Below are 14,759 nucleotides of genomic sequence, written 5' to 3'. Positions count from 1 at the left end.
AAGGGATACCATTCCTCTGGGGTCAGCAGCCTGCAACTGGCTGGCTGATTAGGCCCACCTACTGCACCTGAAAAAAACCTGAAACTTAATTAGCTGACCCTTATAAAGAGGACAGCAAGAAATAGAGGGGGACTGCAACACCCTCCAGAAAACTGAGGGACCAGGGCCATCTCCCAATGGACTGCTACTCGAGATATGCACTACAGAGAGGAATTGCTCCAGAAATCAAACGGACAGAAGGGAGCGTGTGGAGTCCTTCATTCCTGAGGCTCTGAGGTAATAGCCAGGAAATATTGATTACTGAAGTTGCTGGCATGAGGGGGAGAATTGAGGGAGGGACTACTCGGCCTGCACAGACATTTGAGGGAAGTCTACAAGGTTTTGATTTGTTTGTTAAGAAGGCTTAAATAAAACAGCTAACCCTGCTGGAAACTGCTTCTCTACATTCCTTCAGAGAGCTCAGACAGAATTAACCCAGGGAGTGAGCTGACTCAACAAGAGCAAAGCCTGGTCTGGTAGGAGGCAAGTTGCTATAAGATAGGTCCCCCAACCATTTTACAATCCACAAAACACACCTCTCAGCCCTTTTCCAGCTTCTATACATCTAACTAGCTTTTTTCTTAAAACATTTATATCAGAAAAATAATTATGTGCAAACACACCTCTACATACACATGCATTCATATTTACATAAACCACTAAGCTGTGTGTGTGGTAAAGTTGCTTTGTACATAACATACCCTTCTTTGTCCTTTACAAGATGCTAAGACTTTAGATTATTCTACCCGCATGACGTGCCTTTAAAACCTGAGAATGAGACGTGCCTGACAGTAATGTTTGACAGAGTTACATTACCAATGAGGCAAGAGGATAAGGCGATATCTTTTATTGGACCAACTGTAAGCTCGAAAGCTTGTCTCTCTCGCCCACACTGAGCTCTTCTTTCAGGTCTGGGAAATATGTACACAGCTAAATACAAGATGAAACAGATTGTTTAGCATAAGTAGTTAACACATATTTCAAGGGACCATTCAAGGTGAAGTGGCTAATTAACACCTCTGCGGTCATAGTGGGTTATAGATCATTGCAACAGAGACACTGGATTTATGGCTTACTAAGTCCATGACTTTTTAGTGTCTAGTGGTTGTTTTAACTATTTATGCTAAACAATCTGTTCCATCTTGTATTTAGCTGCGACATTCTCAGTACATTTTCCAGACCTGAAAAACAGCTCTGTGTAATTTTGAAAACTTGTCTCTCTTACCAACAGAAGTTGATCCAATAAAACAGTGGTTCTCAACCAGGGGTCCAGGGCCACCTGGGGGTCACGAACAGGTTTCAGGGGAGCTGCCAAGCAGGGCCAGCATTAGACTCGCTGGGGCCCAGGGCAGAAAGCCGAAGCCTTGCCACATGGGGCTGAAGCCCAGGTCCCTGAGCCCTGCCACTTGGGGCTGAAGCCAAAGCCTGAGCAACTTAGCTTCACCGTGGCCCCTGTGGCTTGGGGCCCCAGGCAATTGCCCTGCTTGCTATCCCCTAATGCTGGCCCTGGCTTTTATATGCAGAAAATCAGTTGTGGCACAGCTGGGCCGTGGAATTTTTATAGCATGTCGGGGGGGCCTCAGAAAGAAAAAGGTTCAGAACCCCTGCAATAAAAGATAAGACCTCACCCACCTTGTCTCTCTAACATGCTGGGCCCAACACAGCTACAACAACCCTGCAAACTACTTTACCAGTGTTGTACTGTGGGCCAGGTAGGAGCAGGAAACACAGTCACATGTGATTGCAGCAGAGGTTAGCAATAATCAGGAAGTGACCCAGCTAGTCAGCCCTACTTCGGGGTGTATTAATTACCCACAGAATTAACTCTGAGTGCCTTCTAGCACATGCCAAATCCAAAAACATTCTTCCCAAACCATGATTATTTATACTCGTTTATAATCTTAATTTATAACACATACTAATATATCAACAAGGCTGAATATAAATGTTAATGGGAGAACATGGTAAACTACCTGAACCTCCTAACCTACCAACAAGATTATTCTGAGTCATATTCAGCAGGCTCTCTAACAATGTATTACCTTTTTTTTCCTATCTTTGATTTGGGGCTCTCTCTTTTTCTTCCCTTAGTCTTTATATCTGGCATTTTTATTTTCTTTTTTATTTTACCTCTTTCTTTCTCTACTTTTCCACATTCTGTAGCTCAGGATTCTCTGAAGAACCTGATGCACCACTCAGAAATTCAGGAACAAAGTGACCACACAGATCATTCTCTTTTGCATCGTCACATTTACAACGGCATTTCAATATGTCTCATTGCAGCCTGGGACTTGGGCCATGCAAAACCTGGTCTGGTGGAAAAGAAGCTCACTCCTCCTGACTTGAGCATCAGCCATCTGCAAGCTCTTCTGTGAGCTGGACCTTTTTAAACTCAGAGGGGGACCCAAATTCTTTCCTGGGAGAGTCAAATTAGTATCCACTCAGTGAGCTAACTTTACTTTCCACTTACTACAAGTTCCCTGCTTTTTAAGGCTATCAGTCTTAAATTTGCATCTAAATCCATCACTGATCTATGATCACAATCTTCAGTAAGCTACTTCTCACTAAAATGTATTGGTGAAGAAGATGGAACTTCATTCCCAATTCCAGCACTTCCATGATCAGACATCGGTAGAGCTCTGTTACCACTTCTATTGTGAAGGTCTCCTCTATCTTGGGCTCTTTTTTGCTATTATCTCTAGTGCTATGATCAGATAGTGACAGTTCTTTAATTACCTCTGTTGTGGACATCTCCCCTTCCCTGATTCTTCTTCGTTATGCATCATTTCCACCTATTTTTAAGGTCCACACAATGGCATATAGTATTCTTTTTCCTGACTCTTATATTATTCGACTTTGTGGGTGGTGAACATTTTCCATGCATTTTGAGTTTTACCACATCTTCTGCATATAGCTTTCTCTTTTTTGTTACTTGTCTCCAAAATGTTCTATTTGATGAACTCAGGTGTGGTTTTCTTTGTGTTTATTTTTGAGCTTTGATGTTAAAGGAAATTGCATTAAAATTTGCATTATCAGGTTCCCCCCTTTGGGATTGTTTAGAGTTTAACATACTTTTCATTTAGAAACCTGAGTAATCAGTTCTTCACTCTTTCATACATGTCTTTTTGATTGGGATTGAGGCCTGATATCATCATTATTTGAAAGAAAATCTGTCATAGTGAGATTTTTTTAATCCTAAAAACCACTGAATCATTTCATCCTTTTAACTTATTTTGGGTAATCTATTGTCCTTCTTGTTACAAAATATCAATCCATAAGACTAACAAGAATAAAATATATTATTTTAACACCACACAAAAAATAATTCTTGCAAGTTTGCAGCAACAAAATGCAATGCTAGCACAGATATACAATAAAGATTATTCCCTTTCCTTTCACCCCAGAAAAGTATTGTATGTTAGAATTATTTACCCTAAGATTATCTCTTTTTTCCTCCAGTTAGCTCCAAGATGCTGAAGTCTGACATTTCTGTGGGTATCCTGTAGTACATGGTACTGTTTTCTAGCACTATCATAAATACAGACTATGGTAACTCCATTTAGGATTGAAATCTGACATTACAGTCGATAAGTATGGGAGTCCATGTAGACTGTAGTGTGTCAGGTACCTTATGCTTTTTAAAATCCTAGTTATACTTGGACACCCATATGTGTACTTGTACTCTGATAATAAATAGTGTGCTATGGGAGCTCTTAGTGCTTGAGTGCATCCCAATGACAATAATACTTTTAAATACTCTCGTTGCTTTCAAGAACTATGAGAAACAGCTAAGAACAGTAGAAATACTCACACAAGTCAGCCTTCCGGAGATTTCTCATTCTTATTATTTTTACATGGAGCAAGTTGATAGAAGTTTCTTCTGTCTGCACAAGAATGATTAACAAGACACACAGATACATATTAAGGTGTGGATTCATCAATAGACACGCATCTAATATAGAGGAATGAGACATAGGATGGTACGGCATGGTACAAAGGCTTTATTGGCCTGAGTTTGCAATAACCACATTACTCAAGAGAGGAAAAGACATAAGCGAGATACTGATACTTAGGTCATCCGAAATAAGTGCTAATAAAATCTGTATATTTTACCATCATTTTCTCAGTGTATTTAACTGAATTTTTTAAAATCTACTAGAGCTAAAAAATTTCAATTGTATACCCTCTCTACATTGGTGAAATAAATCTTACCTGTTTGTACAGGGCCTAGCACAATGGGGACCCAGCCTCATTAGCTTTGGACATTAACACAATATAAGTAATGGAACAGACCCTAGCCCCAGTTTCTCCTCTTTGAGCCACTCTGATGTTTCAAAGAAGGAGGACAGTTGTCATATGAACACAGCTTGGGATACCCATAGCATAGGTATGTAAAGCCAGCATAGTCCACCTACCCCTCTCCTGCGCACAGAATGCGGAAGAAGGCACGAAGCGGCAGAGCTGAAGTACAACGCACCCTAGCAATTCTCTGGCAGCAGAGCAGTTGCTAGGAAACGTACATAATTTAGAGCAATCCCTTTTCCCCAGCAGGAGAATTAGCTCTACATTTCCTCAGCTTGCCCAAACTCCACTCCACTGCACACTCATCCACAGAGAGCAAGATTTTGTGGCACCATGGAGTCAGAGACACCCTACATGGGCTCCAGAAATCCTACCATCCATACCCCAGTGCAGCAAAACTGCACCTGTTTTGCTGTATCCAAGGTCCTTCATGGCCACAGAAAGAACACTTTCAGTCTTTTTGTAGCAACAGTACAAACTCAAATTAAAATGGTTCAAATGACATAGTGGTCTATGCAATGCAGGGTTCAAACTGCCAAATTTAAAAGTACATCAAGTAGCTTATCATATATGCCAAAAGTTAAAGTATTTGCAAGTACATCAACAAACATGAATGCCTTAGGGAAACACTGAACAAGGTATGACTAATACCAAACATTCAGGACACTATTTATTTATTCATGTTCTGATTTACATGATACTGATTCTATTCTAATGCATATGTGGAAAACATGGAAGAAAATACTTGGAAAAAAATGCGTACAAGGAAATACTCACATAAGCATATACATCTGTGAGATAGTAAAGGGAAACAGGTTACTCATAGTTAGGGATAAGTAGAGCCAGACAACAATTTAAAAAGTCAGGCTTGTTTGACAAAATACCACATTTTTCACAACTGCAAATGAAAAGGGGTATGGCAAGATCACTTTCTGCTAGCAGAGCTGGTCAAATATCTAAGGGACTGGCCTCTGTGCAAATTGAGCTCCTCCCAGATCCATCTCTGGCAAAGTGCTGCAGGTGGTGTCTGGCTGTATATTCTATTTATGTCCTTCACTGGCAATCTTGTGGTGCCATTGAAGTTTTGACATCCATGTGATCATTTGCCTTGTAGCCACATTCCTTGGTACATATGCTTCTGTATTTGTTGGTCTTCCATTCAAATAATATATCTATGCCAAGAAAGCCAGCAAAACTGATTCATTGCTGTTGGAGGCAATTGCTGGGTTAGGCTTCAAATATCCTCATTTCCAATCTTGTCCTGCCACTTGATATGGAGCAGTTGATGAAGACAACAAGAATCAAAAACATGAATCCATTGTTCTCCAGCCTTCCTCAGTGCCCATGTTTCATTGCCATACACTGCAGTTGGCATAAATGTGGTTCTATAAATCCACAGCTCGTTAGCAAGTTTAATGACATGGCATCCCACAGAGACCTCTAAAGGGGCTGAAACATGGCAGCAGCTGTTGCTATTCAAGTGGCCACATTTTTGAGCATCCTCCAAGCACTGATTGTGACACTGCTCAAATATTTGACAGTTGCCACCTGCTCAGTGTCATGCCTGGACAAGTTAATACTGAACTGGTTGTAATCTGGAACTGGAGGCTGCTTGATGGTAATGACCAGTGACATCTTTTTATCCAGCTTAATAACCAGACCAATTCGCGCTGCTCTTTGCCTAACTAGTTCAGCCATCATCTGCAACGAAACACCAAACTGAGCCAACCTATGGCATATTTGAGATCTCAAAGCAGAATAACATTCAGCCCACGATGCCACTGTTAGCTCTTTCCTCAAGCTTATCCATCAGCCATTCAATGCCAATATTGCACTGGGTAGCAAAGGCCGGGATACTCAGTGTGGCTTTAGTACAGGTTGTTCCATGTCAACCAGATCTGTACCTTGAGATAGCTTCTGAGAAGATGGATGAGTTTAATAAACCCTGTGCAGCACTTTTTAGATTTCCATCAGGCCTTTGATTTGGAGCATCAAGTTTGTGGGATCTGATGAGGTGACTCAGCATCCCTGGGAAGGTAGTATCGTTGATAGAATGGAAAGCTGCATTTGAGTCAATGGCAGACACATGACATGGTTTTCTATCTCCACAGGAGTTTGGCAAGGCTTTTGTTCTGTTGTCATCATCATTCTTCAGGATTGGCACTGATTGGTTGATGGATAAGAAAGTTGAGGTGAGCTGGTCAAATAATATTGGGCAAAAAATGTACAGGGTTAATAATTTTGCCACATTTTTCAACTAAATTACTTGAGGTAAGGAAGTACTAGTTACTAAGGAAGTATTTACTGACTAGTATATTTTACAAATGGGGAACTGAGGCACAGAGTTCCTATGTGTCCATGGGTAAGTCACTTAGCAAGTCTGTGGTGGAGCAGTTAACTGAATGCAGGTCTCCAAAGTCAAAGACTAATGCTCTAACCATAGATAATCCTTCTTCTCTTTATCAATAACCAACAACTTTTCGGTCTTCCCTGTTAAACTCAGCAATAACCCTAGCATAGGCTAATAAGTTGGAGGCCAAAGCCTCTGAGTTCATTGGTTACAAACATCTCAGCTTTCAATCTCTGTATTTATTTTGGACATGGCTTATTACCTCATAAACAGGAAGCATGATGTAATCACTATAATTACTACTGCCAGAATTGCTAAAAAATTAGGTTACAAACACAGGGCCTGATCATACAGTCATACTTCATGCAGTCATACCTCAAGCAAAAGTCCCATTAACATCTATGAACCTAATTGTGCAATGCTTACTTACACATTTATTCTTACTGAAGTCAATGGGACTACTCACATGCATAAGTGCTCATGTAAGAGTTGTACAATTAGGTCCTAGGAGTGTTTTGCTAACTGATGACTCCAGGCTCAGGCCCACATATTTTGGAGTCTCCCATGAACCCAGAAATTCTGTAATATTTTCTTTATCCTAATGACATTTAGTCAATGTACCCTGACTGCTCAGTACTGTCAGATATTCCATACACAATGGCCAAATAGGTTTCTTACACTCAGTTTAACAGTGGCAAAAGAATCCTTAGACAATGGACTGATATAACATGCAAAAAAAGAGGAGAAATCGATCTCAGATCCCAATAAGTCACCACTTATGAAAATATGGAGAGTCTTATGTGAAAAATAAAATGAAACATGGGAAACCTTTCTATTATATCAAGAGAAAAAGGTAAATACCGAAGTAAAATAGCCTGCCAAATACAATACTTATGACAGAATTTTTTTCCCTCTCTTCTATATTTCAAGATCTTAAAAAGAGAGAGAGAGAGAACTAGGATATGTGCTTCTTATTTAAAATGTTATTAAAATAGAAGAGTAAAATACATTAAATGTTGATTCTGTGAAATCTGGAGCCCTTCAAGTGCAGACCACAGGCTCAGTTCTCAGCTCTGTCTGTCAGGTAGGTAGCAGCTAATAACCATTAAAGTGCATCAGAGCTTCCTGGGAGGCAGGATTTCATTTTCTTCTTTTATATGCCCCTTAACTCAAGCAAAGTCAACTGCACTTAAATCACCTCTATTTGTATTTGCTGCTGTAACATACTTATTTCTCTCCCTTTGAAATATCCCCTAAGGAGTTTGATTCGCTACTGTATTCAACAGAATTCAATGAAGTTACCCAGCATAAAAGTGGAGTAACACAGTGATGAATAAAGACCTGTCTCTTTTTCAGGGCTATGCAAACTACACTGGATTCAGATTGCAAGAGTTCTTGTGAAACTTTTCTTCACCTCTGATCTGCATAGGCCCACGCTCCGAGTTTCTCATTCTGATGGGTTCAAAAACACGAAGAGAAACTGACCTAAGCATTGCCATGATTCAGATGACTGTGCGTCAATACAGTGCTAATCTGCATGCTTCACATTCTTTTGACGGGGTGCAGTGCATTAAGTAGCTGGATAATTATTAATTATTTTGCGTTTCAGCATGAGTACCATATTTTTTTGGGTCACAACCAACAACTTTCCATCAAATAAATATGTTTTATGTCAGCCACCTGATCCGATTTAAGTATCATCTGTACTAAAGCAAAACTGAAAGTTGCCCTCAGAGTCAAGTTTTAAAGTATGGCACTTCTCTGAAAAGGTAACGGTGTAAAAATGGCATCATCTTATGTACAGATCTACCCTGTGTATCCATCTGCCAACTTCAGTGACAAAAATAAGGTTTTAACTGCTTTTTATTCCTATCAGCACTGAACAGCCAACCCACCTGAGAGAAAAGGAGTTGGATCCTAGTCCATCTTGTACATCATCAACAGAAATGTTTACTAAGTTCAAATCAGTTAACCTGTGCAAGTCCCTTGAAGACAGAAGTCATAATTTAAAGACAATGGGATTGTAGGGGTGTCATGAGAGGAAATATTTGGACTATGGATCCATTAACAAGGTGATGAAGTGCCTGGAGGATGGAACCCTGCTTGACACTGAGAGCCCAGGCTGGTAGTTAAAATAAACATGTTTTTTTACTTGTATACTGAGCACTCCTGATTGGATCATTTGATAGATAATAAAAAAGGAACCCCACTGTACCATTTTTATAGAGTCACTTTTGAGAAAACTCTGCGGTTTAAATCCTCACTGCACTCTTGTACATATACTTCAAACCCAAGAAGTAAAGCACAAAATGATTCCAGGATACAATTACTGTATTGTCAGCAGATTTTGCCATTAGCAATGAGAGTCACTTCTCCATGAGGCAAGGACCAAATCTCCACTTACTGAGGTGAGCTATAAATAGTCTCCAGGGACTCTCACACTGCAACCTCACAGAAACAAGCTCTAGAAGACCTGGCTGAGACTGCCATCACCGATGACTGGAGTGACCACTCCATGCAGTAAGGAACAGAACTCTTCTTCTAAAGACATCTAACACGTAGTCCCCACAGAGCTATCACAGCTGACAGAAGCAGTATGTCCAGAAGGAATGCCCTCACATATTCCCTCACCATTATCACTGCCATCATATCCTCAGTTCCTTGTAACTTGCTCCACAACTTTACTCGTCTGCATAGTTTCCACTACACCAATCTCTCACTGAGACTACTTGGAAGCCTTTTTGTTTTTTCACTTCTTTAATTGTCTTCTCATTGTTAACGGATATATTGCCTGCCTAGTCTTTTGGATCATTTACCATACTCAGTAATTGTCTAACCTCTTTCTAATCCCATTCTCCTCACTGCCATGCTTCTCTCACTCATCTCCTGGCACCTGATCCCTGATCTCCAGCCTTGTCTTGCCTTCAGCTTCTCCCATTCAGTTTTCAAATTTCACCATCCCACCCTATTTGGTATCCGTATTCTTTACTGTAAACTTTCCCCCTTGCTGCCACACCTGCTTCTCTCCCAGCTGCCCAGCATCCTCCTCACACTTCCTCCCTTTCTCACCACCACTGATCACATCTGCCCCAAAGCTGCCCCTTCTGTCATCTCCTCTACTTCTCCTTCCCTCATATGCACTTCTCCATCCTCCTCACCCCATTGACTCCAGGCCTCCAGCCTCTTTCCATGAAGACCAATGAAACATTAATTTGTGAGAATTTTCTTCCAAGTATATGCAGTTAACCAAAAAACTTCCTCCTTTCTATATTACCAAATGAATGTGTGTGCAGAGTTAAACGCTTATGGCAGACACCAATTCCAAATTCCCACCCCAATTTCATGGTAAACTGTCAGGTCAAATTGAGCCCCAAGTTTAGATTTTGTGAAAAATAAGTTTTACTAAAATTTAAACCAATAGAAATGCTTCTATGATTTTTTTTAAAACACCACCAATGGCAATTAATGTAAATATTTTTTAAATAAAAATATTTTCTTTAGTGTTTGTAACCCAATTGTTATAGCATGTGGCAAACGCATCAGAGGGAAACTGACTAGAAGCTAAAGAGTAACTGATCTATTTTTGTTATTCACAATTAGGAAAAAACATCAAAAGTATAGACAGTAAATATAAACAACAAACTAAATCTGACTTCAAAATTCTTTCCATTTTAAAAAACTGAGGTGCTATTTATAACACAGGAAAGAAAATGTATATTTTCAAAAGTCATTATTTTTAACCTCAGTGTGAACATTTCAACAGTCATGTGTAATACACTGAATTGACTCAGAAAATGTGTTGTATATTTTTCCTCCCTCTATCAGAATAACCCTACTCATTCAAAAAACGATCTCGCACATTCTGACAAAGACAGAAAACAAAATTTACAGTCAGCGTTCTTTCAGTGCCCATTGCAGGCTTTTCTGTTACTGGCTGCAAACATACTAAGTACATTCATGGCACTTAAAATAAGTAATAATAAATAAGTAGTAATAATAATAATTAATAATGATCTGGCATTGCATCCCTGATTTGAGCTGGATGGTCACCGTTTCTCTCAGTAGGCAGACAGCCTCTGCCCTGGTATATGACACTTTTGGTACATGCTACTGGTTCACGCTATAGCTCCTTTTTAGTTGCTGGATAAGTTCCTGCTGTTCTCCACTTTGACGTGGAATTGCCTCCTGAAAATGTCTGCAGTAACAATGGCTCCATCTTTTTCAAATTAAGTCTCACATATATAACGCTTTAGGCCCTGAGTCTGCACTGAGAACTGCACAGGCAGACCCTGGTACCCATGCAGAGCCCCACTGACAGCAACAAGGCTTTGCATGAGCACAGGAATAGTTTCATAGAGTTTAAGGCCAGAAGGGACCATAGATACCCAAATATTAAGCACAAAGACTTTAGTTAGACCAGAACATTTCAGTTCTCAGGAGACTAAACTGTGTGCCACAGGCAGAGAACAGGAAAGACCAAGGTGGCAGAGGTCCTGTCAATGGCAGGGAACTGATTAGGTGAGAGATGCCCAAAAGATCCTAGCAGGTGAACCATGCTGCCCCATGCTGTAGAGGAAGGCAAACAACCTCCAAAGACCCAGCCAATCTGACCTGGGGAGAAATTCCTTCCTGACCCCAAATGGGGTGACTGATGTGACCATGAGCACATGAGCAAGACCCACCAGCCAGGCATCTAGAAAGAAGATTCTCTGTACCACCACAGAGCACTTGGCCTCCTATACAGTGTCCCATCTCCAACAGTGGCCAATCTCTGAAGATGTGAAAAAAACTCAGAACCTGCCCATACGGGTCTCAACGCAAGCTATACAGTAGCTTCTATCTCTACTCTCTAGCAGTGGACATGTTGCCATAAACCTCGGAAAAATCCTTTCCCTCTATCCCCCCAACTTTTTTTCCTACTGTAACTATAGGATGCAGCTTCATGCTAATTACTTCTCCAGTCTGCTCAGTGAAAATCTGAACTACTTCTTAATAATAATCTTCAACAATGACTTTTAAAGGCATTTCTAAACATCACGGAAGGCCTTACAATAAAACTATTCCATACTCCAGGCTCCCTGGAAACCTCTGAAGACCGAGATAAAATCCCCAAATATATATCTCTTACCTTCAAATTTACAATTTATACCTGAAGAAACCTTCTCTAGAAACAATACCCCAAATACCTCAAACCTATATAAGAAATCCACATACAGGTGGAGCAGGAAGTGGTTGTTTTTACTGAGGGCCAGATTTTGCTAACTAGTACCTTACTTCCTGAGTTGCACCACTGAAGTCAATGCAACTACTCTGGAGCAAGGTGCTACCCAGCATGACTAAGAGCACCAGAATCTAGCACTCAGGCACTTCTATGAGTAGAAGCACACTTTAGGACTGAATTGTGGAGCCCTTATTCACAGTGATGGGCACTTACTCAGCTAACGTCATTAGTTTCAAAGGAATTACTTGCATGACTAAGGGTTTATCAGTGTGAGTAAGGAGTCCACAATCTGTCCCTTAAGAACTTCAGGAAACCCCATTTATTTAGAGGAACATTCCAGCTACAATCACTACACCCCCATCCCTCTGTGAACCTTCTTTCCTTTGAAGCATTTCTTCTCTCTCTTTCACCGGCACATCTACCAATGTGATATATGCCATCATGTGCCAGCAATGCCCCTCTGCCATGTACATTGGCCAAACCGGACAGTCTCTACGTAAAAAAATAAATGGACACAAATCTGACATCAGGAATCATAACATTCAAAAACCAGTAGGAGAACACTTCAATCTCTCTGGTCACTCAATAACAGATCTCAAAGTGGCAATTCTTCAACAAAAAAACTTCAAAAACAGACTCCAACGTGAAGCTTCAGAATTGGAATTAATTTGCAAACTGGATACCATCAGATTAGGCCTGAATAAAGACTGGAAGTGGTTGGGTCATTACAAAACCTAAACTTAATTTCCCCAATACTAATTTCTCCCTACTGTTACTCACAGCTTCTTGTCAACCGTCTGTAATGGGCCACTCTCTTACCACTTCAAAAGTTATTTTTCTTCCCTTGGTATCCTGCTGTTAATTGACTTATCACGCTAGACTGACCTCACACTTGGTAAAGCAACCCCCATCCTTTCATGTATTTATGCCTGCTCCTGTATTTTTCACTTCATGCATCTGATGAAGTGGGTTCTAGCCCACGAAAGCTTATGTCCAAATAAATTTGTTAGTCTCTAAGGTGCCACAAGGACTCCTTATTGTTTGTCCTCTCATAGTGTTCCCCGTCCTATCATTAGCCTCTAAATTCTCCAAGGGGGGAACAAATGTGTACACCTTACACCAATAGACACATTTCTGACACATTCCTTGTAGGGTATGCTTTAAAATTTGTATTGCGTAGTGCACTTAAAGTGCTATGGCAAAGCACTACAACTACAAAAAGTAAATCAAATAAATTGAAATTAATAAATGACAGAGGCTCCGCTTAAATAAATCCTGTTTCTGAAGGGTTAGAGACACTGAAAGAATGCATGTTCCTGCACCGAAAAACACAGAAGAGAGCAAGACATTTTAAAATGAACACAGAATAGATAGTGCCTAGATGCAGTATGACAATGATAGTCACACATTAGAAATATCATAGATAGATAGATTAGACTGGATAAATCCAACTGTTATACATACAGGTATTTCACCCCTAAAGTTAAATTGGTGATTAGCAAATATGTCACTACTCTCCCCCCCGCCCCAAACCTCCAGATTTTGTTCCTAACATTTTCTGTACTGAATCTTATAATCAGCACTGGACAGCATTTAATGATGTTCCATCTGTTTAGTACCCACCTGTCTCATTTTTTGTCCTGAGATGCTGCTTAGGCCCTGAAAAATCAAGAGAGCAGAAATGGTTACATTTAAAAAAATCTTCCATTTCTGCTTTTATTATAATTTCACATTTACAATCCCACATTAAAACCAAATTTAAAGATACTCAATAAGCCCTCGGAAACTATGATAGTTCCCCACTGCACTGAAGAGCAGGTTATTCTGCATACACTTGTTTTATTAATGTTGTTGGGCATACAGTTTAGTTACAACAACCACATGCAGTAGGAGTACAGCCCTTGCAACTGCGGATACCTGAGGAACAGCAGACTTGCTCTTCCCAGATCCTCCCTACTGTTCAAGCAGAACTCTCGCCACTTCTTCTCATGTGAAATATCTGATTTGGAACCTCACACAATTTTGTTGAGCTTTGGTGGGGTTTTCCTTACCTGATTGGAACTTGAATTTGATCCCATTGCGCTCCCTGTTGCATACAAGTCTGCTGTTAAAGAGGGCACTTGAGTACTATGTCCCGCACAGCCGGCAGTGATTCCTGATAGAGATTTACAGTCTTTACACTGGCAGAAGTGGACAAGCAGGTGTTTTATTAACTGACTCAGAGCCCCACCCCTCTGCCATTTCCAAAAATTAAGCAATCTCTTCCTCCTTTCCTCAACCTATTAAGGCAAGTCTACTGAGTTAATGGAAGATGGGAATATTTATTTTGCAGCTGCCTTGATTTACCTTACTGAGGACACTGGGGGCCCCACTGATCTCAGTGTCCTCAGCTTTCTAGCAAAAAACAATAATAATTAATAATAATTAATAATGTAGTACAGTTATACGGCACCTGTAATCCCCAAAAGATATCAACACACATATGGCTAATTAATTTTACAGCACTGAAAAGCATACTGGACACTTTACAGTACAACTATAAAGTCGCTGCCCTGAAACTTACAATTTAATTTTAGATGTGACTAATGGAGATGATGAACAGTAGGGAGGGGACAGGATAAGGAAGGAAAAGGGTTACAGCAATAAGAACCTGCAGCTTCAGAGTAAGAATTTGCTCATTTTAGTGGTTCAGTTAAAAGGAATTAATATATATAAATATAATTCATCCCAGAAGTAGTCCCTGCCAGCACCACACCTGAGAGACACCCTCTGAGGGACAATGGCTTCCCTATGTCCTCCATGCACCGGAGTGTAATAACTAGATCTACTCAGGAATTTTTCAACAAA

General features: G+C 40.3%; 1 protein-coding gene across 1 annotated transcript in view; it reads right to left on the bottom strand.

The window, feature by feature from the left end:
- The window catches only part of LOC101935221 (cytosolic phospholipase A2 epsilon-like), a 47,309-nt gene extending 33,245 nt beyond the window's left edge, over positions 1 to 14,064 (bottom strand). The window contains exons 1-3 of the mRNA XM_065593060.1: positions 13,964 to 14,064; positions 13,536 to 13,571; positions 3,851 to 3,923 (exon numbers count right to left, since the gene is read on the bottom strand). Coding sequence (XP_065449132.1) covers positions 3,851 to 3,923; positions 13,536 to 13,571; positions 13,964 to 13,990 — 136 coding nt within the window. The 5' untranslated portion in view covers positions 13,991 to 14,064. The remainder of the gene's footprint in view (positions 1 to 3,850; positions 3,924 to 13,535; positions 13,572 to 13,963) is intronic.
- Positions 14,065 to 14,759: the final 695 nt, after the last annotated feature.

The sequence above is a fragment of the Chrysemys picta genome, chromosome 4, assembly GCF_011386835.1.
Source record: "Chrysemys picta bellii isolate R12L10 chromosome 4, ASM1138683v2, whole genome shotgun sequence".
Classification (NCBI taxonomy): Eukaryota; Metazoa; Chordata; order Testudines; family Emydidae; genus Chrysemys; species Chrysemys picta.
Note: the sequence above shows the minus strand (reverse complement) of the source record. Positions and strands in the feature narration are given on the sequence as shown.